Below are 25,290 nucleotides of genomic sequence, written 5' to 3'. Positions count from 1 at the left end.
CACATGGGATGGGAAAGGTCCGAGTGAGCTTCCCGTGTGAGACCGATCACAATCTGGTGTTAGGTTGGTCGATGACCATCTTAGATGACCGAAAGATCCGATCTTCCTTCCCTCGATAATTGTCGTTTTCACAAAAGGGTTGTATCTGGTGATTATAGGAGCCTCAGTAGTATTTTAGGCCTTGAGTTCGATTTCCCGTGAGAACGAATATTTTAGGATTTAACGGCGTTATGCTTTTAGTGGTAGACGATGTTTCTATCAACAGCGAGACGTCTGAGGTGACTTCGTCGATCTCATGAATTTCTCGGCTCAGTCTTTGAAGATACTTATAAGGGTAGAATTTGCGTACGTATATTTATAGAGATGAATGTACTTGTGTTGTGAGTGTCTTTATTGTACTATGTATAATCTTAAAAAGGATAATCGTTGTTGTCTGTGCAGCCTGGATGATCCGTCGCTTGATCTGGCCCTTGTTTAAATGTAAAATTCAAAATTCTAAAACTATCTTTCGACACATGCATGGAGTATTAAATCTAGACAAAATAAAAAACTAATTGCATAATTTGCTTGTAAATTACGAGACGAATCTAATGAGCCTAATTCGGCCATGATTAGACAATAAATTGCTACTGTAAAGCTACAGTAAATATATGCTAATGACAGATTAATTAATATTAATAAATCTGTCTCGTAGTGTACAGACGAGTTCTATAATTAGTTTTATGATTGGTCTATGTTTAATATTTCAAATGTACAAAAATTCTATTTTCAAAAATTTTAGACGATGCATCTAAACAAAGCCCTGATGCATCATCGTACACGTTGTACCTGAGCTGCATGCGGGACGTTTCGTCACTGACAGGCCGCGTCAAGTTGGTCACGGTTTGAACCAGTGGAAAACGAATCAATGGTAAGGTCGGCGGCGTCCAAAGCTCAACGACAACCTAGGACAAACGCGGACGTCTTTGGGGTACTGCCAAAATCTGGACACTGAAAAGCAGGAGTGAGAATTTCTTCATCACAAGACTAGCATGATATGGTACCAAATTAAAACTGACCAAAGACCCCTTGGCAGTCAATCCACTAATTGGATCTCTCGGTAGGTGAAGAAAAAAAACGCATGACCAGTAGAACAATGCGACCGGAAGGGAGAGACGTCCCTCCAAGGCTCCAACGATTTTGAATAAGGAAGGTGTCGAACCCTATCTGGCAAACGAGTGGTAAAAATGACTTCTGCGACTGCACATTCCGTGAGGATAGTTTCTCTGAACTGTCTGGTTCTCCTATTACGTTTTGCTGCAGTTCACAAGCACAATTCAGGACATGAACTGGGCAATTTATTCAGAAAGATTTAATCATAGTCATCAACCATACTGATTCCAACGTACTTCTCATTTGTTCTAGAAACAATATTTTAAACACAGGCATCTCAACCTAGAGTACGAACAATCTATCATGAACATGTGTTCAATCTCGATCATGGGCGAGCTGATACGATTCAGGAATTGCCAAGCAGAAACCTGTATCTGTATACCACATGACTTGGCCCCCAACGTCTTCCTGTGGCAAAGTCAGATGTGGAACATGGTTGTGATAGCTATGTCATCTAGAAATTTTACTTTATCCCCCCCAATATAATTAGTTTTGTTCTTATGATTACTAGATGACCAGTCATTTCGATTAATGGCGCTCATGCCTCTTGAGAACATCCCCTCTCTTTGTAATTTGTAAGTCAAATCAGCTGGACCCCAATAATCAAGAGCAAATCAATCATATGCAAAGAAGCGTGTGATCTCGTTATGGACTTGGTCATCGAGCATTCAAGCTCAAAGATGTCCTCCACTACTATGCATTGCGCGGTACATGCATCTCCGTGCTTCCTATCCTCTGAAACACTCAAACATAGGTATTGCCATAGAAATCCATTGACCAAGCTCGTCAAGCTCAGCTCAATGCTAAGTTCACTTCAGGCACGTTAAGAAATGTGAAAGGGAATCGGTGCTCATAGACTAAGAGGGAGAGGGGTGAATTAGTCAAATTAAAAATTTTGACTTACGGCTCCAACTAAATTGCACAAAATATAATCTAGAACATGCTATTTAAATGTGCAACTACAGTTCATCTAGTGTGAAACCCTCATCTCAAAGTTTTGCCCTATAGCTAATCCTAACTTGTTACTAAACTAAGAAAGTAGAGACACATAAGTTCCAAGAATTAAATGCGAAAACGTAAAGAGGGAATGAAGGAAAACAAACTCTTGACACAAGGATGTATCTCGTGGTATCGTTAGGCACCAAGCCATCCCTAGTCTATGTTGTTAAAGCACTTGTCAGACCCGGCCCACAGGATACCAGACGTGGCCCAGATCCATACGAGATATGGGATGGGGTATATGTCCCATACCCATACATCTTGTAACGTATTCGTGAAGATTTAGAACTAGTCGGTATAGAAGGAAACGACTCGAATACTTGAGAGGGACTCCTAGACTGATCTCGATCTAGGGTTTCATGTAACCCCGTCCCCCAAGGCTATATAAGGGCGGACAGGGACCCCTCCAAATCATACGCACTGCATACAACTCTCAAGCAATACAAACCACCAAACAGAACGTAGGGTATTACGCAACTCGCAGCCCGAACCTGTCTAAATCTTGTGTTGCTTGCCCCATCTTGTTCTTGATCTTATTTTTTGCGACCGTGCCTGAGCACGTTTTTCATTAAGAGGAGAGTTTAAAGTTACACAAAGGTTGGTTTCGGAGACTAGGAAACCAACCCAAGATTACAAGACTCTACCCGTTTATGATTGCGCGACCTGTTAATCTTGTTCTTGATATCGACGATCCCCTATGAACATTCCTCTACCTCGGGGTATCCCTAGGTAGACTTGCCGGTAAAACACCGATAACACTCAATCAAGAGTATCGCTTCTCGGCCACCAAGTCTCTTTCGGGGACCCCTTGACTGGCTAGGTCACCAATGCTCACACCAAGTTCCCGGCCACCTTGATCTCGCTTTCCACTAAGGAGTTTTTCCATAAAAGAAGGGGGTCTCCACGTCCCCTGCACAAAGCTGTCGACGCCGCTCCAGACCGAGCCGGAGGGTCAAAGATGTAGCCAGCGAGCCACCAAAGCTCCAAGGGGCCGGCTGTCGGCGGTGCATATCGCCGGCAAGTAGATTAACATATGCGTGTCACTGGTTCGGATGGTAATGTAAGGGGAGACACAAGGACTATACTGGTTCGGGCGGAATGTCTCTACGTCCAGTTTGGGTCACTTGTGTTCTCGCACTAAGTTTGAATTAGGGGGTTACAAACGGGCGAGAGAGGAAAGAGCTCCCAAGTCTCTGTGCGTCCGTGTGTGGTTGCGAATGGATTTGAGAGTATGTCTTTCGATCCCCTTGCAAGGGGTACGTCCTCTCACTTATATAGCCCAAGGGAGAGGAGGGGGTAGGATACAATGGTGAGTGAAATAAGATAAAGAGAAAGCTTGGGGGTCGGATGAAGTCCGACCCCTTCTCCCTTGTCGCTAGCTCCGGTGGGTCCTGCTGATGGCGATGCGTGTCGTGCGGCCCCATCCCTGGCACTGTGCGGGTCGTGGCTGCCCGAGATGGGTGGTTGACTATGGATGACGTCTCCGTCCGATGGAGTGTGCGCTCTGTCTTGTCCCTGTCCTGTCGGTCAGCGCGCCTCCGCCTGTTGCACGCCGCTGGGCTGCGCTCCGTCGCCTCCGCTGTCATCATGATCCGTATCGGGGAATGGTTGCCGTCGTGGGCGGTCACACCCTCCATTGTCTGACGTGACTGCTCGGTGGCGGACCCCTCATTGATTGGGGGGCATCCCCTCTGGCTTAGGGTCGGACGGCCACCACGTGGCGGCATGGACCCTTTCCCAAGCCAGGCGGAGCAGGGTAGCTCCTGCAGGGGTCGAGTGAGGCGGAACTCCCTATGCAGGAGTCGAGCGAGACCGTCTGCCCTTGTAGAGGTCGGGCGAGGCTGCTTGTTGACGAGTTTGTGGGTTGTTTCCTTGAGTTGGGCCGTCTGTGTCTTAGACTGGCGTTCACTGCCTTGTCTTAAGCTTTGGGTTGCTAACAGGGATTAAGTCTGTAGCCGGTGGTTTAGCAGCACTGGTTACTTTTATCCTCATCACCGGCACATCGAGATACAAGTCGTGGTTCACTCTAGAACCAGCCACAAGGCAACTACACCTTGCACACTCACTCAATCTTGAGCTAGCCTAGCACTATCACTCACAAAGCATATGGTAAACCTAAGTATTTGATCAATGAGCTCTTGGAATGCTTGGAGAACTTGTTCCGTATGTGGGTAGCTTCACACGAACTCGAGCAACATCAAATGACCCGGGATGAGGCATATATATAGCCCAACCACTCAAATGAGCCATTGCAAACTGTTGGGCTGTCAGTGCACAAAGTGTCGGTTAAACCGGTCATATGCGTCGGTTTAACCGGTCACACTGAACCTTCCTCCTAGCCGTTGAACTTCTGACAGACCCTGCTGCTAACGTTGATGCACCAACACTACGTCGTTTTAACCATTCCTGGAGGCTTGCTCTCCCACTGCTTGACATGCTCTCTGGACAATGCAACTACCATTGCACCGACGCCCTTCCTGGAACCATCGATTTAACCGGTGCTACTAGATCTTCTCTTGTTGGATCGTCTTAGTTTCTTCCCAATGCACTGACGCCTCATTATCTATAGTGTCGGTTTTACCGGCGCTACGAGTTCTTCTTCACTTGGTCTCTAGTTGCACTGACCAATGCACCGACGCTCTCAATTTTCATGCTGTCAGTTCAGCCGGTTGCTCATTTTCTGCTGAACTCATCCAATTCAATATTTCTTTAAGTTCTTTCTTCATTTCTTGTTTTGCTAGGGCTTTGTACGTCATCCTTGGGATCTAATATTATTCACTTGACATACTTGTTAGGCCCATGATCATGTGGTCACACAATCATCAAAATCACGAACTATAGCTTAATGGTGTCATGTTACTTACAAAATGTTTATGGGTATGTACGAAGGCGATCTTTTATTTGATGCACGAATATAAATCTTTAGCTGATGAGCTGGTTAATCATGGGGCTAATCAAATAGGCAGGCCATCCATTCGTTGGGAAAAAAAAAGTGTGCATATTATTCGGTGCATCACAACTCCTCCTTTCTCGATGTGCAACTCTCCGTAGTTCTCCTGTTATAGTTTGTTTTACAGAGCTCACGCATGACAGCTTCTAGGAGGCTGATTCCATGAGAAGCACTTCGAAACAATATTTGTCAAAGATGATTCTAGGCAGATTAATTCTATGAAGTGATCTCTAAATGGGCTGTGAGGCTAGTGGTGGAAATGAAATACTTTCTCTTGATTCACTTCTGGTGCATAATCACATTCATCTTAAAATTTCAACCTAGAAGAATCACTCTCATGTTTTTTAGAGATCACTCTACCTGGTGCATAATCCATTCACTTCTGGTGCATAATCACTTTCAGCAAAAGAAATCACTTTCACAGTTAATCGGAAGCAGAATGAGCTTTCACAAACAAGCCCTTACTTTTGTCGTCTAACCACAGTTTTAGTTTTCCGCAAATCCATTATTTTTACATCGGAAAAGCCACTTCCAAATATAAAATCGAAAAGGGTAGCCGATGTGCTATTGGGCAGCAACAAGCGCAATGTTTGTTTGGCAGAATTTTTTTTCTTTTTTGAGTGGAATGTTTGGCAGAATGTTGAGAACAGGTGCGGCTGGCATTAGGACAGAAGCGATTCACGACAGTTCGATGTTTGCCGCTTGTAAGACACGCATTTCTTCTTCCCTGTCTCGCTCCAAACCTCCTGCCGTCACTCACCAGGTAGCCGGCCACTTGCATGGCCAGCACCCGTCGTCAGCTGCGGTTTCGGCTTCAGATCAAGCGTCCGCTCACCAACCGATGACGCTGCCACCGCACTCACTGAGGGCTCGAGTACGCTTCGACGAGCTAGCCCTGCCAAGCAATGATCGCCCGCCCGCCCGCCCCCCGCTCAGAGGAAGCCTGGCGTCGTGGGCGGCGTCGCGCCTGGGAGGGGAAAGCAAGGTGCCGTGCGCGCCGCCGCAGCCGCGCGCAACGCCAGGCCGCAGCCACCCCGACGGACACCCACGGCGTAAACATTCTAGTGAACCTACTGGCTCGGCGTAAACATTCATGTGTTGTCCGTTAGATGGAATTTCGCTCCGCGGCCGCGCGCGCGCGCGCTCGCCTACCTGCCTTGCGGCTTGCCTTGCCTGCACGCGGCGCGGCGCGGCGCGGCGCGGCGCAGAACGAACCGAACGGGGCGGGGGCGCTGGGTGGCGTTCCGTATTGGCGGGCGGGGCTCGGGGACGTACCGGCGCTGCGTGCGCGGCCGGGCGTGGGAGCGGGACGACCGGACCGGACGAGACAACTCACCGTGCAGGGGGTTGACGTCGGAAAAGGGTAATTGCGGCCGGCTTGAGAAAGTTGAGGAGGGAGGAAGTGGGCACTGTCTCCTGGCGCACGCATGCCCACGAGCTGGAAGGAGGAGATTCTGCCTGCGCCAGATCATCATCAGCAGCAGCCACGGCAAGTGGCCTCCGGTGGTTACATTACAGGTCAATTCTTCTCTTTCCCAGCTGCCCGACCGTCCCGTCCACGGTCGGCGAATGCTCTTTCTCTCCGTTTTTTTTTTTAACGTTTGTTCTTGGGGCGGCGCCGGCTTTGTCCCCCGAGGCCCCCGACAAATTGCTCGCCGTGTCTCCTCTTTCCTCCGCTCGGCCCCGGCTTGCTTGGACTCGCCTGTCCACGGCGAGAGGGTGCGGGTGCCTTCCTCCACGCACGCACGCGCGCGCGCAGCCAGCGAGAAGGGAGAGAAGTGGGGTGACTACAAGCTACAGCGTTTGAGGTCGCGCCCGCTTGGACTGTTGCGCCTGCGAGCTAGCTGCCCAAATCGTCAAAGGAGCCTGGTGGTGGCTGGTTGGCTGGCTTGCAGAGGGTTGCAGCGCCAGGCGGTGGGAAAGAGGAGCGATGCGAGGAGGAGGAGGGCCGGGCGTTGTGTGTACGCCATGTGTGCACGCCGGCGACCTCACCTGCGCAAGCTCGTTCTTGGCTACCTCCGCTGCGCGTCGCATGTCGATCTCATGTGCAACCCATCACGCGGAGGCCAACCCTGTTACATGGTCGTCAAATTAAAATAGCTCAGAACCGGGTAGATTCTTTTTGCTTTTGTCTATAGTTGTGCACACTAGAATGGTTAGTTGTTCTCTTCCGAATACAGATGGCATGTTCTTTGTATCCATGATCCAGTTTGCGGTACCGACCACCCCAGTGCACAAACTGGAATCTGTGCACCCACCGCTGCGCGTCGATCGCATGTCGACCTCACGTGCAACTCACGCGGCGGCCAACCCTGTTACGCGGTCGTCAAATTAAAATAGCTCAGAACCCGGTAGATTCTTTTTGCTTTTGTCTATAGTTCTGCACACTAGAATGGTTAGTTGTTCTCTACCGAATACCGATGGCATGTTCTTTGTATCCATGATCCGGTTTGCGGCACCGACCACCCCAGTGCACAAACTGGAATCTGTGCGTATATACGTCGCCAATCCTTCCATGCTGGACTGCCGCCGGCCGCCGGCCACCGGTGCTGCCTGAAGTCGCACGTCCACACCATACGCAGGCAATCATGCACCTAACGTCGTCACATCTTATCACTAGCTCACATGTCATAAGTTCCAGAAGCAATGACATCCTTTGGTAGATTAAAAAAAGACAATATCCATGAATGTATAAAAAATGCACGGCTCCATCGTGGTGTGCGTATATACGTCGCCAATCGTTCCATGCTGGACTGCCGCCGGCCGCCGGCCACCCGTGCTGCCTGAAGTCGCACGTCCACAACATACGCAGGCGATCATGCACCTAACGTGTCATAAGTTCCAGAAGCAATGACATCCTTTGGTAGATTAAAAAAAGACAATATCCATGAATGTATAAAAAATGCACGGCTCCATCGTGGTAATAATGATCCTTTTGCTAAAATAAAATTTAACATGATTCCTTTTGCTGTCAATGCTGATCCTCGGGCATCCGCCGTCGTCCACCGATGCAGGCTGCGGGATCCCCACCGCGTTCGCAGCATTCTCCGGCGGTGGTGGCGCCGTCCTCCTCCACCCCCACTGCTTCGTCGTTGTCGTCGTTCCAGAATGAGAGTTGGATACTGTGAACCCTGTCACCACTGCAGCTTCTTGGCGGCGCTGCTGTTGTTGTCGTCGTCCATTTTCGTTGCATGTCAACTACCGCTCGTGTGCAGTGTTGATTTGTGTTTGATTGAGAAATCGATTGGGATTTGAACTCCTCTGCTGTGTATACGTTCAAATTAATGTGCTCGTCGTAATTTGTTGTTCAATTGTTTGTTGTCGCATATTAACGTATGCGTCGACCGTCGGGGGATTCTTGCCCCTTGGATGCTAACTCAACGGCCACGAACCGTAGTCAACCGATGGTAGAGTCAATCAAATGGTCGTCAGCACCACCCGGTCTGTAGATGCTCGTCCAGAATCTAGATCTCCAATCTTACTAGACTGCGGCGGACCCCGGTTCACGATGCCAGGTAGGTGTCCTGGTGTCATCAGCTGCTCCTGGGGAGAGCCCTTTCATTCCACCCTTCTGCTGCGCAGTCGTGCGGAGCGGTGGCCTCCTCTGGCGGTTCCAGTCCAGCTAGTACATCATCTGGAAGTAAGTCTCATCGGCCGCAACCATCAATTTGTTGATATGACTATAGTTTGCAAGTGATAGCTTTGATTTTCCTCTCTAGTACATGCTGAACTAGTTCCAATCCGGCCACTCCCTCATCCTGCTTTGTTTAGGAACTTTTAATATTGAGATGGACAGAAGTTGGATAACTAATGGGAGAAAATTCACACCTTCATACACCCTTGGAGTGGAGCCATTCATGGAGTTTGTTAAGCAACGATCTCCTGAGAACACCCATATAAGTTGCCCATGCACCTGGCATCTTAACCAAAGTCACAGGGCTCAGGCAGTTGTCCATGAACACCTTCTTCTGTTTGGAATGTCAGCTGCATATATAAGGTGGACTCATCATGGGGAATCTGCAATTGATGCGAATGTTGAGTTTTCAGAGTAGGTGCATCCACATGAATATGATTCTGGATTTGGGTTTCATTTAATGATGAATCTCACCATTATGATGGGATTTATGTGTCTAAGGAACCCAATGATGGTGTCCAAGAAATCCTAGATCTGGAGATGATATCAGAATTGTATGCAGCCGTAGAGGAGTATGGACATGTGCCAAATTTTATTAGAGTGCTCAAAGATTTGAAGCAGACGCTTTGCCCAGGATCTAGCCACTCAAGATTCTCCTTTCTTGTGAGGCTGATCTGTATCAAGTCGCGCTACCGATTCTGCAATACAACATTCAATGCAATATTGAAGCTGCTGTCCTCGGCATTCCCTGACTCCAAATTACCTTCAACATATGATGATGCAAATAAGTGTTTTCGTGAACTGGGCCTTGGATACAACAAGATCCATGTGTTCCATAATAACTGTGTGTTGTTCAGGAACAGGTATGCCAACATGGATGCCCGCCCAAAATGCAAAGAATCTAGATGGGAAGATAAGAATGGCAAACGTGTTCCTCGAAAAGTTTTGAGTCATTTCCCCCTAGTCCCAATGTTGAACGGGATGTTCGCTTCAAACCAAACAGCTAAGGACCTCCAGTGGCACTGCACGAGGTGTGAACCGGTTGAGGGCCAAATGAGCCATCCTGTAGATGGGAAGGCATGGAAGCACTTCAACGACAAGTTCAATTGGTTTGCAAAGGATGCAAGGAACCTGAGACTTGTCGTGGCTACAGATGGTTTCAATCCATTTGGCAACTTCAGCACAACCTACAGCATGTGGCCAATGCTTGTTATGCCCTTAAATCTTCCACCATGGGAATGTGTGAATCCTGTGAACTGCTTCATGTCTTTGCTGATCCCAGGTCCTAAATCTTCAGGAAAATATTTTGATGTATTTTTGGAGCCTCTTATAGAAGACCTTCTTCAGCTCTGGAGTGGTGTCATGACATATGATGCTGCCCGTCGAAGAAAGTTCAAGCTGCACGCAGCTGTGCTTTGGAGCATAAATGACTATCCCGTATTACGCACCCTGTCAGGTTGAACTACAAAAGGTTATTATGCATATTTTCATTGTGACAAAAATCCATTGTCATGGAGACTAAAGTATAAGTTAGCGTACATTGGCCACTGTCGTTTTCTGCCAACGGATCATGGTTGGTGACAAAATAAAGTAGAGTTCGATGGGAACACAGAGGAGCAGGAGGCACCTGGAAAGTTCACTAGGGAGGAGGTTGCGGAGCTACTTCAAATGGTCAGCCATGTCCAGCCAGGTCTACAAGACACAGGGCTCAAGAGAAAGCGTGGTGATAATGGAGAGCGAGTAATTTATAACAGCAAAACTGGGTGGTGGAAGCTGCCATATTAGAAAGACCTGCTGCTCCCCCACAATCTTGATGTCATGCACATAGAGAAAAAATATATGTGACAACCTCCTTGGCACACAGCTGAAACTGGAGGGCAAGACAAAGGACACACTGAATAGTACGATAGATTTGGTTGCTATGTGCATAAGAAGTGGTTTGCATCCTTACCAGGAGGGTCACGTGGTAAAAATTCCACCAGCTTTATATGTCCTCAAGGCTGCACAACAAAGTACATTTTGTAAGTTTCTAAAAGGTGTAAAGTTTCCAGATGGATTTGCAGCCAACCTAGAAAGTTACATTACTACAGATGGTTCAAATGTCCAAGGCCAGATGAAATCATACCTGCAGGCTTAAGATGACTTGTGCGTCGTGATGTATATGAAGCAGTTGCAGAGCTTGGGAACTTCTTTCAGGAGTTGTGCAGCAAAAAAATTTCGGTACATGTCGTCGAACGCCTGAAAAAAGAGATCCCACCGATCCTTTACAAGCTTGAGAAGATCTTCCCTCCTGCCTTCTTTGATGTGATGGTGCACTTGTCAGTCCTGATGAGGCACTGTTTAGAGGTCTTGTACAGTATGGCTGGATGTATCTAATTGAACAACGGCTTGGCACATTGAAATTTTTTTTAAGGAATAGGGCTAGGCCTGAAAGATCAATTGCTAAAGTGTACATAGAAAGTGAAGTCTTGACATTTTGTTCTTCGTACACGGACAATGATGTCGACAGAATTCCTGAATTTGATGGGCCATCAGATGGTGACACCTCTGTTTTCATGCGTGGTGTTCGCCTTATTGGTAAGGATCGGGTACATTACATCGATGACAAAACCTTTAACTAGCTTGTTTGGTATGTACTAAATATCAGTGACGAAGTTGAGCCGTATTTGGAGTAAGTATATCTTTTACTTGTTGTCTATTTATTATATCCGCATATATGATGACCAATGTTGATATATTCCTAATAGTGTCTAAACTTTGCCATGCAGGAAGCACAGGGAATTGTTGGCGCAAGCAGGGGTACATGATGTTGACCAATGTTGATATATCCTAATGGTTTGCTGAATGGTTTAAGCATCATGTAAGCTACTGTCATCCTATCAATTATGGAAGTCACTGGCATTGCGCTAGCCTCAACAACTTTATTACATGCTTGGTTCTAGATGGCAGAGAAGTGTAAAGAAGAACCTAATACGGTTAGCGAAGGATTGTTTGCACTCTCCTATGGTCCTGATCTCCGAGTCAAGTCATGTGAAGTTTGAATGTCAATGGAGTCCGCTATAGCACAGTTTCCTGTGAGCAACACCTAAAAACATAGAATAGTGGTGTCATGGCCAAGGGGACACATAGAGGCAAGACAGTTGAATTTTATGTTGCCCTCAAAGAGGTAATAGAGTTGCAATATAACTCTCATCTACAACACCGTCTGTCAATGGTCCTATTTCGATGCGACTAGTACAATCAAGAAGAAAAGACTGTAAGCATTAGAGATGATAGACATTTCAAGTCCATCAACATCAAGTCATTTTAGTACAAGTCTGACCCTTTAATTTTGGCGACACAATCAACAAAGATATTTTACTTGCAGGATAATGATTTAGGCAACGATTGGCGAGTTGTGCAAAAATTTGAACACATGGGCATTTATGATGTGCCTGAAAAGGATGGGGACGTACACCAAGACGATTATTGTTCCGATACAGAGCGTGCAGTGCATGAGGGCGCTGAATATGCTGTTGATGATGTGTACCAGAAAGAGGATGCAGACGTCATTGAAGCTAATTTAGCAGACCTTGTAATAACCACGGGAGTTTCATCAGATGATGAGGAAGACGAGGAGGAAGATGAGGATGATGAAGATGACATTATCTTGGAGTATTGTAGTGACACTGCCGCCAATGCAAATGGTGTACATGATGATGATGATGATGATGATGATGATGATGATGATGATGATGATGATGATGATGATGATGATGATGACGACGACGATCTATAGGAGTTTGTATTGATTTCGGACGTGTGCTTTTGTTGCCTGTTATTGGACTTATAGACTTCTCATGAAATTGTTGTTGTACTCGATTAATAATTCATATTGAATTTGCAATGATGATGCATATTTATTACATTTGTACACAGAAATTGTGGAAGGACACGTTTAAATAATAAGCAAAACAATGGATTGTTCATTCATTATGTTTCAGATACAATGGAAGACCTTGTTTAGAACACTATCAGCGCTGACTTCATTGCCGATTGTGTCAGTGGCTACATCAAATTGCACAATGAGCTCGTCAAAGCCTGCTCGGCCTTCTTCTTCAGGGAAGACAGGCTCCAAAAAGAGAAGCTTGTGCCCGGTACAAGTTTGCGCCACAGCCAGAGCAGTTGCAGCCCCCTGGTGGACCCCATGGGTGACGATCTCCTTGGCGCAGTTGGGGGTGTCCTGCAGGCGGTCCACCAGCAGGTCGCCTCTAACGTTCACCATGCTTGCGGCGCCGTTCGCCGCATGGTGGAGGGCCTAAATTTGTGCCTCCGGGACTTTAATTTCCATGCAGAAAAGGGAGATGGTTATTGGGAAAAAGGATCTTCGCTGACAATAAATTTTGCTCAGAGAGAATAACTGCACCTGCAACTCTGCCATCGGCATCGGACAGCATTGCCCGAGCGGCGGAGGTCTCACCCTCGGCAGCGGTCAGGGCGGCCTGGGTGGCCTCCAAGCAGAGTTGGAGACGCACAATCTCACGAGTCCTATACTTGCTTCGGCTGCGGATTCGGCGCCGTGAGCACTCCTGCAGGCCAAGCCGGCCATTGAAATTGTCCTATATGAAAAGAACAAAATTAGTCGTATAAACATATGCATGTGGCCACGCAGGATTAAGATCTTCTTACCCTTGGTGGCGAAGGCGGGCACGGAGTGGCAGATTGCCTTTTGGAGCTCCATCTATCGGGCTCTTGTTGTTACTACCCATGATCATGATGGAGATTGCGAGACGGGAGGCTGAGAGACTGGAGCAGATGAGAAGATATAGATTGATTTTCATTGATCTACTCAGAATTTGTATTTATAGCCGCGGATGGAGAAGGGGTGCCATTCGAATTCGTCGCCGTCAAGTTCATGCAACGCGCAAAAAGGTGCGCGGGAAAATGAACCGTTGCGCGGGAAGTGGCGAACCGTGTTAGCGATAGTTATATTGTTCCCTCTAATAAAATACAAATGTGGAGTTCCTTGAAAATAATTGTCTAGCATAGTGGTTTATAGCTACAGCCGATCTGCCTGTGGCCCATGTTCGAATCAGCGCGACAACAAAATTTTTTCCTACATTTTATGGCTCCTTCGGCACACGTATTTCCAATGCGGGCCTGTTTCTCTTCCTGTGCCAAATCCTGGTGTCTCACTCAAACCTGGCCCATACACGTGGACCTCCAGGACTCGTAGTTACACGTGTAAACCACGTCGACCTACTGGCCAGCACTCCTACACGTGGACGGTCGGGTCCAACTTCTCCAGTGGTCCCCACATTGACATATTTGACCCACAACCCTGACACGTGGACCGTCTGGTCCAACACAGCACACGTGGCAGCCAGGTAGACATGTTGGACCAGTCAAACGGGACCACACGTCTTAGCCACGTCGGCCTGTAGTGCCCGCACTCGTGCACGACGATGTTGACACGTGGACCTTCGGTTCCCAGTCAACACACATGGCTGCTAGCTAGACATACTGGACCAGTCAACCAGGGCCTACAGTTGCATGTGTTAGCCACGTCAGCCTGTTGGGCCTGCATTTGTACAAGTGGACGCCCGGGTCAAATCTAATGGACTGTCGTTGACATTTTTGACCAACAAGCTAGGGATATGGACCGGCAGGTGCAGGTCCCTACACGTGGCAGCCAGTCTGGTTCTATGATGAATCGCGCCCATCACAGGTACGAGGAGTTGATGGCGCACCATTTTTGTGATGATATGAAATGTTGTTCTGTGACGCGTGTTTTACTTTCGTCATAGTTCCGCAGGGGTTGAGGGCTACGCCGATGAACTATGATGAAACCTATGTTGTCTTGTGACACATTTTTTACTTTTGTCATAGTTGCGTAGTGTCCGGAGGCTGCCGCCGAAGACCTGTGATGAAGCTAGGATTTTCATCGTAGATGTGGACTGTTCAATGATGAAGTTCCAACGTCATGCGGAAAATGTCATGGAAGCTACTAAAGCATATGAAGGCAGGAATGAATACCTGTACATCACAGGGTGTACTAGAGATAAAAACAAAAGTGGTTGAAAAAACACTAGGTAGTGCCTCTGGAATATACTATAGAACTATTAAATCCCCCCCCCCCAAGAATATGTCTATATGCCTACTATCTTTAAGAATCCAGAATCCTTTAGGATTTGGCATGAAAAGCTGGGTAAATCCTGGATTAACAATGATGAGAAAAATTGTAAAATGTTCTGGTAGTCATGGCATTAAAGACATCCAGTTTCTGTAACAAAATAAATTTTTATGCACCTCGTGTGCTAAAGAAAAGTTGATAACTAGGCCATCTTACCTAAAGATAGACCGAACCATTGGATTCCTTGAGGCGAATCCAAGGTGATATTTGCATCCCAATACATCCCTTGTCTGGTCCATTTCGATATTTTATGGTTCTCTCATAGATGCTTCCACAAGGGCATAAACTCTAAAAACCTCAATCCTAGAAAAAGGGGAGAGATCCGATGACACAGTATAGATGAAGAGTGTAACACCCGAGTGTTAAAAACTGGGCTTAACTGATTAATTAGTGACCTGAGTTAATCCGTCGCAAATCAAGTCGAAACTCGGCTCAAACTCAGTTTCATTTCCTGGAGTCTGAGAAAACAGGAACCTCCGGAATTGGACCCGGAACTTCCGGAAATATCCGGATACTCCGGGTATTAGACCGGAAACTCCGGATTAACCCGGATACTCCGGACCTGAAGTGATATATCACGTGTCCTGGGTATGGTGACTGTTCCCAAACGTTATTACTCCGTTTTTCACTCCTCCTCACTCTCTCCACGAGCTCTTCCTCTCTCCTTAGCCCTAAACTCCAAATCCTTCCCTTCCAATCCATTTCCAAGGCCAAAGAAGCTCAAATCGACGTGGGGAATCATCTTCTCCAGGTATTCCACCTTGGGGTGGTTTCATTTTCCAGTTTTTCTTGCAAGGGAAGCTTCCTCAAGGTACCCAAGCTAGGGCTAAGTGGTTTGATCATTTTAGGATGTGTTAAGCGATTTCCTTTGGGTCAATCATCTCCTTATGAATCACTCTACTAGGGTCTAGAAGGGTTTCAAATTTTGTGGGTTAGTTTTGCCTCAATCAAAATTTTCAGATTTGGGGGCAAAAGCAGTGTGTAACCCGGAAACTCCGGGTATTTATCCGGATATGCCGGAAATTTCACACCCGGAAACTCCGGGTATTAATCCGGATATTCCGGATTTTGCAGGATTTTGGACGTCGGGTTGTCTCGGGTAGTGGTGTGTAGCTACGGGTTAGGATTATTTCAAAGTTACAATCATACTGCATGCATTCTTATATCTTTATGCATACGTATAGCAGCCGCGGCCGGGGAGGTCGTATACGAGGTGGTTGCGGAGCCACAGGAGCCCCAGGGGCAAGCCCCGCAGCAGGAGGTTCGCGGGGAGTCCGCCCAAGGCCCAACTCACCCTAGTGCTGAGCAGCAGACGCAAGGCAAGCCCCGGTGCACATCCTATTATTTTAAAGTTATGACACCTATATATGTTTCTAATACTTGTGCATTAAGTTCAGGAATTGTTTGGAACCCTAGTTGCATGATCCCTAGGATTCCCTGAGTTATACTAGTATGTATAGGACGATAGAAGTGCTATGCTTAATGTTTCCGGTAGAAGACGAGTGGTCTCCTGCACTCGCGAGATATAGGATATATAGAAGTCGAGTAATTTCCAGTTACTCGCGAGACATAAACTATGTCTACTTATGTTACAGTACTTGAGTATTGAAATGGATATGGAGATGTCAGACCGGGCGGGGATGATGTATAGGTATGGCCGCAGGACAGGGTTCCTGGGTGCCTTAGCCCCGTCTGAGTCGATTAAGGACCGGTCCTTGTCGGCAGTGCTGATCGGGGATTGAATTGTACTAACCGCATGCCGGGAGTAGGAGGTAGTCGAAACCGGTAAGCCGAGTACTGCCTTGCTTCGAAAGTACAGAACTTCTACCCACCCCTTAGGGCAAGTCGAGTGGCCGCGGATAATCGGGGTGCATATGTTTACTTTTGGTGGTCTCTCGTAGGGCTTGGCTGACTATATGCAGGTGGGGCGGTTCTGTAGTTCGAGGCAGGGAGGGGAATGGTTGGCATGTATAGTCCGACGGGGCAAATGCGTGCCGTGTTGGTTAGGTCCACCTTGCAAGGTTAAATCGGATCGATTCGCCGTGTCTCGCGGTTATGAGGGCCTTGATCTCTTTGCTGCATCGTAGCAAAATGTGAGAATGTGAGTTATGTATATTTATATAAAACATTGAGTACATTGAATTATTTTTGCCTGCACCACCATGATTGCTATAGTGGGTCTATGCAAATATTAGATGAGAGTTCTTTTATATAGAACCTGGAGCTAAAATGATGAAAGTAAGGAAACTACTTTAGTCGCTCTTTATGCAAAAATAACCACCAGCCAAAAGCCTTGCATGTCTAGTTATGTGGGCTAAGTTATACCCACTGGTCGGGTAAGCCTTGCTGAGTATTAGAATACTCAGGGTTTGTTGCCATATTTATTATTACAGGACACTCGGACGTCGATTTCTGCCCCTGCTGCGTTAAATTTATCCGCAGAGATGCAGAGGGGTGGGAAGTGGTGGAGAGAGACTCTTAGGTTGAGGACTTCTCGGGTCATACGCTTGAGGGCTGAGCGTGCGGCCTTTCTGTTTTGCGCAGACCGGCCTGACCGGTCTTGATAGTTCAGAACTGGTGGAAGCTAGAGTAGTTGTAGGATTTTCTTTATATTTGAACTTCAGTCGTATCTATTGTAAAGTTAGGTTGTAAATTATTCATGTATTTGAACTCGGTTTGTAAAACTAAATGTTTCGTGTCGTGATCACTCTTGTATTGTAAAGTAATGAGTCGTGCTTGTGCCATCTGCGCCCACCTTCGCGTGGGACTACCGGTATTGTTTCGATCGGGCCGTGGGTGGAGAAAGGATTGCCAAATTAAGCCGTTAAGCTAATACACCCGATGTGTTCAAATGACGGCCATTAAGCTTAATTAAAGTTTTAATTTGGCGGTTCGGTCACAAAGAGGAGACGCCCACTAAGGCAAAGTACTGGAGTACATTCCTTACACTCCTATTCAGTTGTCCTAGTGGTGACACACCCCGAAGGTGAAGGCCCTAGTGCACAAGTGTGCATAACTGAGAGCACAGGGGCACCATCATAGCTCATGCTAAGAGCACAAGCTGGATAACTTAAATGAAATTGCACACAAATTATGCTGAGTCAGGAGAATTATACAACAGAAAGACTACAATTGTTGACATACATTTCATCTCTAGGACCGTGGATGCGATTGATGAGGATCCTGAACCAAAGACCATGGCAGAGTGCCGGGAGCGCTGAGATTGGATTAAATGGAAAGAAGCAATAGAGGCAGATTGCACTCACTCAATAAGAAGCAAGTATTCGGGCCTGCAGCTCGTAAGCCCCCCCCCCCCCCCCCCCAACGCAAGTATTCCCTATAGACATAAATGGGTGTTTGTCTGAAAGAGGGATGAAAACAACATGGTGAGATATAAAGCGAGCCTGGTAGCACAAGGGTTTACGCAGAAACCCGGAATTGATTGCGATGAAACATATTCTCTTGTTATGAGTGGTATAACATTCCGACATCTAATATCTATGGCAGCAGGTTTAAATCTACACATGCAGTTATGTGCAGTCCGAGTTTTTTCTACACTCGCATGTAACTACTCTAACCATCAGCATACTATTATGCATATGTCCACATACTCATTTATTATTTTGATTATGTTCATATACTAATTATAAGATACTTCAAAAGGATATATATGTATGAAAATTTTTAAAAGCATCCATATTTTTTAAAAAAATATTATAATTATACCTTAGTACTAGTATATAAAAATAAGTATGTCCATATACTCTATGTATGGTCACATACCCAAAGTATATATACCATCATAGATGTTCTAGTATGATCACATAATCTACGTACATACTCTTCGTTTGATCAGATACATCCTAATTATGAGATACAAATGTGAAAGTAGCTACAAGCGAGTGTAGAAAGTCCCTGATGGACTAAAGATCCAAGATCCAACGGCCAATCACAACATGTACAGTGCTAAATTGCAGAGGTCACTATACAGGCTGAAGCAATTGGGCAAGAGGTGAACAATGAGGATTGTCCTTGCATATTTATTAAAAGTCCCAGAATGGATTTTGTATTATTTCCCTATATGTCGATGATATAAATATCATAGGATATGCAGAGGACATCCAAGAGGCAAGTTTGTATCTTAAGGCGGAGTTTGAAATGAAGACTTAGGTAAAAACAAGTTATGTTTGGGCATACAGATCGAGCACCTCCCAGAAGGAATACTTGTACATCAATCAACCTACACAAAAAGAGTACTTGAAAGATTTAATATGATAAAGGCTCATCCTTTGAGAACTTCTATGATCGTGAGGTCTCTTGATAAGGACAAAGATCGATTCGGACCCAAGGAAATCTTGGAACCAGAAGTTCCATATTTGAGTGCCATATCGGAGCACTAATATATTTGGCAAACTGCACGAGGCATGATTTTGCATTTGCAGTAAACTTGCTAGCTAGATACAGTGCAGCCCCAACTAGAAGACATTGGGTCGGTGTTAAAACAATACTAAGATATCTCAAAGGTACAATAGATTTTGGCCTATTTTTCCAGAAGAATCAAGACCAATCCATAAGAATCAAGACCAAGCCATGGACTCCTAATAGTATTCTTCTACGAATCCTACTAGGACTCTACCCTATAATCCTATTATGACTCCTACCTTGTAACTGACTAATATTCCACCCCCAGGAGTATACAAAGGAGGGCAGGGCCACAGGGGTACCTAGATCGGCAGAACCAACTCAAGCCTAAACTAGAGCAGCCAACAGGCACGTCAACACCCAAGCGTAGGGCGCAATATACAAAACCCCCAGACAGAATGTAGGATATTACGCTACTCTGGCGGTCTGAGCCTGTCTAAATCTGTGTCTTGTGTTCTCTCGTTTACCTTCAAGTTTTAGATCCGGCAATCCCTCAACAAATAATCTCCTACCTTAGGGATCTCAAGGTAAGGTAGGTTGCCGGTAAAAATACCGACAGCCATCGTGTCGGGCGAGGAGAGCCGACCATAGCTCGCGGCACGCGGTGTGGGTAGGAATGCAGCCGCAGCTGGACTGGGCGGCGCGGGGCTAGCGGTGCGCTGCATTAGATGTGGGTGCGGGGACAGGCGACGCTAGCCGCGGGAGTGCCAAAGGCAGCGAGCGAGGCCGTGTACGCAGCTTCGCCAGGGTGGCCCCAGACCGAGCGAGCAGAGGTAGAGGTGGGCACTGACTGGTGGGGCTAGGGGTAAAATGGTCGTTTCCCATCTCAATTAATACCTATTGATGATGGAATGGTGACGGAAATGGCACTAAAGGGATAAATCAAGATTTCTTTGGCATTGAAGTGATTTTCAAAATTTTATGGCACTGGGAGAGGCAACAATTTTTGTGGTATTAAAGGAATTGACTCTATAATGTTATCTTTGAGCTAAAATATTTTGTTTGCAATACTATTAGTGCAAAACGCTATATTAGTGCCTGAAATGCTAGTATCTGGAAAAAAACTGTCGATTCTGTTTCACTGGAAATAACTCATTTTTTCTACCGGTAGGTTCATCAAATTTTCTATTAGTACTCTATCATCAGGGATATGTTTATAACACTGTCGGGCAGGGTCTACAGAATAATAATTCTTGATGTGGTTCCTTTAACATGACATATCTTAATTTTCCTGTGAGTTTCCCATCAGAAAAATCCCGTCATGGAAAATAATTCTATCAGGACATCTATCATTTTATCCCTAACGGGATTTGCCTGTCGGTAGGCTAGACAGAATTATTTTTAGTGACGATATATTGCTATTTCCTTGTCGGGCTTTGGCACACAGGGAAAAGGCCAAAAAAAAACAGAACAGCAACTTGATTTTTTAGATTTAGGAAAGCCCAGTCTCGATACATCACATTTGATGATCCACAGCCAACAGAAATACAGCACACAGGCTGCCAGAATGGGCATTAGCACCCAACGACACAACAACGTTCATCTGGAGAAAACAAACCAACAAGCTATCTAACTAACTTCAACTGAAATTACGACGGCACATCCGCCTATGATCAAAATACTACAGCAGACCCAGCAGGCTACCATCTGTGCATTTCCCTCCTTGAAACCACTAGTAGACCAAACGGTTTCTGAAGTTCCAACCCCTTCCAGCAAACATCTCAAGTACTCTTCCTTCTAAATGACGACAAATGTTCTTCAAAAAAAATTTCTCTTCATCTTTAGACAGCTGCGACCAAAACTTGGTCCAGTACGTCCCCCTGAAAATGACCTGCAAATATGAGTTAGGAAATTTTTTACTGAAAACTGCATCATTTCGACTCAACCACAAAGCCCAGCAAATAGCTGCTGCTCCAACCAACATTTATTTTCTAAGCTTTAAGGAAAAACCATTTAGCCAAGATCCCAGCAAATGCGATATACTAGCAGGTGGGAGGATTCCAAAGAAAAGAAGGCAGCATTCCAGGCAAACCTTGCCACATGGCAATCAAAAAACAAATGTTGTATGTTTTCTTCCTTATTACAAAAACAGCATTTGCTATCCCCTTTCCAATTTCTTTTGATTAGATTATCCTTTGTTAAAAGCACCTCTTTTTTCAGATACCATAAGAACAGCAACTTGATGATGTGAACATGCTCATTTAGCGAGTCCTTAGCTAGTAATAAAAAAATTTCTTGAATGTACGTACGCTCAGCAGCAGAAAGGAAGACGAAAATCGGCGAAACAACGATCGACGACCCCTGTTGCGGCCAGAGCTAGCTATCTAGCACCGGTTGATAAATACTGAGTGTCCACGTTCCTGACTGTGCGCTTCCCCAGAAAGCTTGAGCCGCCATGGCCTTGATCAAGAAGGTACCAAAGACCCTTCTCCTCAGCCTCGCCTACCTGCTATGTGTTGCTACCCGTTGCCATGCCACCTCGCTTAGCTTCAGCTACAACTTCTCCACTCCCGGCGCCCTCACCAGCCCCGACCTCAAGTACATGTCCAACGCCACAGCCGCCGGCGATCGGGTTGACCTGACGAAGAACACCAAGTGGAGCACGGGGCGGGTGGCGTACGGGCGCCCCGTGCAGCTCTGGGACGACACCGGCAAGGTCGCCAGCTTCACCTCCAACTTCACCTTCGTCATCAAGTCGCTCAACAGCAGCGCTCAGGCAACTCATCCGATCCAAAGAATTTCTTGAGCTTCTGTTAGGAGCCCACACACCTGATGACGTGCTGTGCTTGCTGCACGCAGGGCGACGGCGTGGCGTTCTTCGTCGGGGCGTACCCCCCGGACCTCCCGCCGGATTCCGACGGCGGCCTCCTCGGGCTCTTCGACGAGCCCTTCAACCCGGTCAACACCAACTCGCCGGCTACCGTCGCGGTGGAGTTCGACGCGTACAAGAACGAGTGGGACCCCAAGAACACCACGAGCCACGTCGGGGTGGACGTCAACAGCATCTCGTCGGTGGCGTACGCGGCGCTGCCGGACGGGTGCTTCAACGGGACCATGTCGGCGTGGGTCAGGTACGATGCCAACGCGAGCACGCTCTCCGTGACCCTCCGGTTCGACGACCGGCCGGGGCTGGGCGTCTACAACGTCAGTGCCTGCGTCGACCTCAGGGCGGAAGAGCTGCCGCAGCAAGCGGGGGTGGGGTTCTCGGCGACCACCGGGGATCGTGCCGAGAGACATCAGATCCTTTCTTGGTCGTTCGAGTCCACTCTCACCAACGTTGCCGTCATCAAGAAGACCGGCAAGTGGCTTCCCTTTCGTTAGTCGTATTTCTTCTTGTTTCTCACATGCTGTTTCACTACACATGTGCTCTTGCATGCAAAATCACTCTATGAGAATCCTGTATGCTTGCTCATCATCAGCAAACGATGCACATCTTTTTTTACAAGCCTCTGCAATAGGTTTCGAGGTTACTATATATGTAGTTGTGTCGCTCCTAGTATTTACACCACATATATGTTACTAATTGAACTTCTCTTGGAATGACAGCATCAAAGAGTACAAAGACAACACACATACGCCTAATTGCCGGGTTCGTATCCGCTGGGGTCGGCATGCTGCTCATCATAGCGGCATGTCTCTGCTACCAGAAAAGAAAGGGCACTCAAGCGTCACCACGAGACATGGACGATGAGTTCAATATGGGGACAGGGCCTCGGAGGTTCACCTACAGACAACTATGGCTGGCGACACGGCGATTCTCCGACGACGGCAAGCTCGGGGAGGGCGGATTCGGCTCAGTCTACCGTGGGTTCCTGCCGGATCTGGGGCTCCATGTGGCCATCAAGAGGGTCTCCAAGACGTCCAAGCAGGGGAGGAGGGAGTACATCTCTGAGGTGACCATCATCAGCCGCCTCAGGCATCGCAACCTTGTGCAGCTCGTCGGGTGGTGCCACGAGGGCGACGACCTCCTGCTCGTCTACGAGCTCATGACCAACGGCAGCCTGGACACCCATCTCTACAGCGCAACAAACGTCCTGACGTGGCCAACCAGGTACCAACATGGTCGATCACATGATGAACTACTGCACTAATCTCTTTGATTTGGTTGCCATCTTATAAATTTCCTCCCTCTTGATGAAAAATGGCGGGGCCGTCATACCCCACCGGTCGTCGAGCTTATAAATTTGCAAAAAAGAAAATGGAGACACTCAATTCAGTTTCAATTTTTGGGGCGCGTCAGGTACAACATCATTCTCGGCTTGGGCTCGGCTCTCCTGTACCTTCACCAGGAGTGGGAGCAGTGCGTGGTGCACCGGGACATCAAGCCCAGCAACGTGATGCTGGACTCGTCGTTCAACGCGAAGCTGGGTGACTTTGGCCTCGCACGCCTCGTCAGCCACACCCGCGACGCGCACACCACCATGGTCGCCGGCACCAGGGGCTACATAGACCCCGAGTGTGCCGTCACCTGCCGGGCCACCACCAGGTCCGACGTCTACAGCTTCGGCGTCCTCCTCCTCGAGATCGCCTGCGGCCGGAAGCCCGTCGTCCCCGAGGAGGACGAGAGCAAGGTGCTGCTCGTGCGGTGGGTCTGGGAGCTGTACGGGAGAGGCGAGCTCCTCGACGCGGCGGACGTGCGGCTGCTCGACGGCGGCGAGGCCGGGGCGCTGGAATGGGAGCTGGAGCGCACGCTGGTCGTGGGGCTCTGGTGCGTGCACCCGGACTCCGCGTCCCGGCCGTCCATCCGCCAGGCCATGAGCGTGCTCCAGTTCGAGGCGCCGCTGCCGGAGCTCCCGCCTGAGATGCCCGTGGCGACGTACGGGCCGCCTGTGCCTGCTGGCGGGGGTTACCAGCCGACCAACACCGCGTCCACGTCCGGGACCGGGAGTGCCAGCAGCAGAGGGCACTCGTCGGCTAGTGCACGGGGGGAGCTGCATGGGTATTTCTAGGAATATTCAACTTTTTTTCCAAACAATCAAATACATATCAAAGTATGTACATATGTATAGCTTATGTGGTCTAAATTTTCTGCTTTCTGAGTTAGAAATCAGCCCAACACGACAGCCACACGCACACTGGTCCACTCCTCTCTCACCTGATGCAAGTCCAACCACCGATCGGATCGGTCTTGCTCGTCTTCTGTCCCAGTTTTCTGAAAAATGAGCTCGAGCCGCGTGGTGGTAAGGGGAGAGGCAGGTCACAAAGTCGGAGAACCAGCCAAGTAGACAAGAGTGAGGCGCCATGCATGACTAGCTAGCGGCAGAAGCTCAGCATGACGGCATAGAAACCTCGGCAACATGCCACAACCATCTCCGACCTACACAAGGGGATGCTTGAGCCTTCAAGTAGGTGATGCTCAGACATCACATAGAGAGGTGGATCGAATATCCAAAATTATATCTTCATATCATGATCGCTCTGAAATTAGTTATAACTAGTCTATCAACTCGTGCTCCCGCACGGGCTAGTTAGAGATATCTAATAATTATCTATCACATGCTTTCTTTTACCAATTAAATATTCTAATATAGTACTGCAAAGATACATATTTATCACTATGTAATTATAATAAATATTGTAGGTTTAGTTACTAATAATTTTTTTCTCTTTGCATCACACCTCTCTATATATATTTGATATGTGTTTAATTGAACATTTTGTTTGAGTTATGTAAACAACATGAAAATTGATATTTTTATCTCTTCTCTTATACATGAATATATGGTGACAAACACATTATGGTTAGTATTTTTATATAAATAATAACATAAATAATATATCAATAATGATAGAAATGATAACTTAAAATTTTATATTGATGCGCTTTAAGATTTTATTATAATAATATAGGGCCTGTTTGGGACCGTGACCCACAAAATCGCGAGGCTTATAAGCCATAAGCGGGCCAGGGGACGCTTCTGCGATTTTGCCGCGCGCAGTTCATTTTCCGTGTTTTGCTGC

At 47.2% G+C, this 25,290-nt stretch overlaps 1 protein-coding gene across 1 annotated transcript; it reads left to right on the top strand.

Annotated features, from left to right (window-relative positions):
* The first annotated feature begins 21,724 nt into the window (after window positions 1-21,724).
* LOC120700678 (L-type lectin-domain containing receptor kinase IX.1-like) lies at window positions 21,725-24,372 on the top strand. The gene is made up of 4 exons (XM_039984924.1): window positions 21,725-22,045; window positions 22,129-22,627; window positions 22,876-23,380; window positions 23,570-24,372. Exons 1-4 carry the CDS (start codon window positions 21,725-21,727, stop codon window positions 24,276-24,278), a joined length of 2,034 nt encoding a protein of 677 aa, XP_039840858.1. The 3' UTR covers window positions 24,279-24,372.
* The last annotated feature ends 918 nt before the right edge of the window (window positions 24,373-25,290 follow it).

This window comes from Panicum virgatum, chromosome 3K, assembly GCF_016808335.1.
Source record: "Panicum virgatum strain AP13 chromosome 3K, P.virgatum_v5, whole genome shotgun sequence".
Classification (NCBI taxonomy): domain Eukaryota; kingdom Viridiplantae; phylum Streptophyta; class Magnoliopsida; order Poales; family Poaceae; genus Panicum; species Panicum virgatum.
The sequence above is the reverse complement of the archived record's forward strand: the minus strand, read 5'-3'. Positions and strand labels throughout refer to the sequence as shown.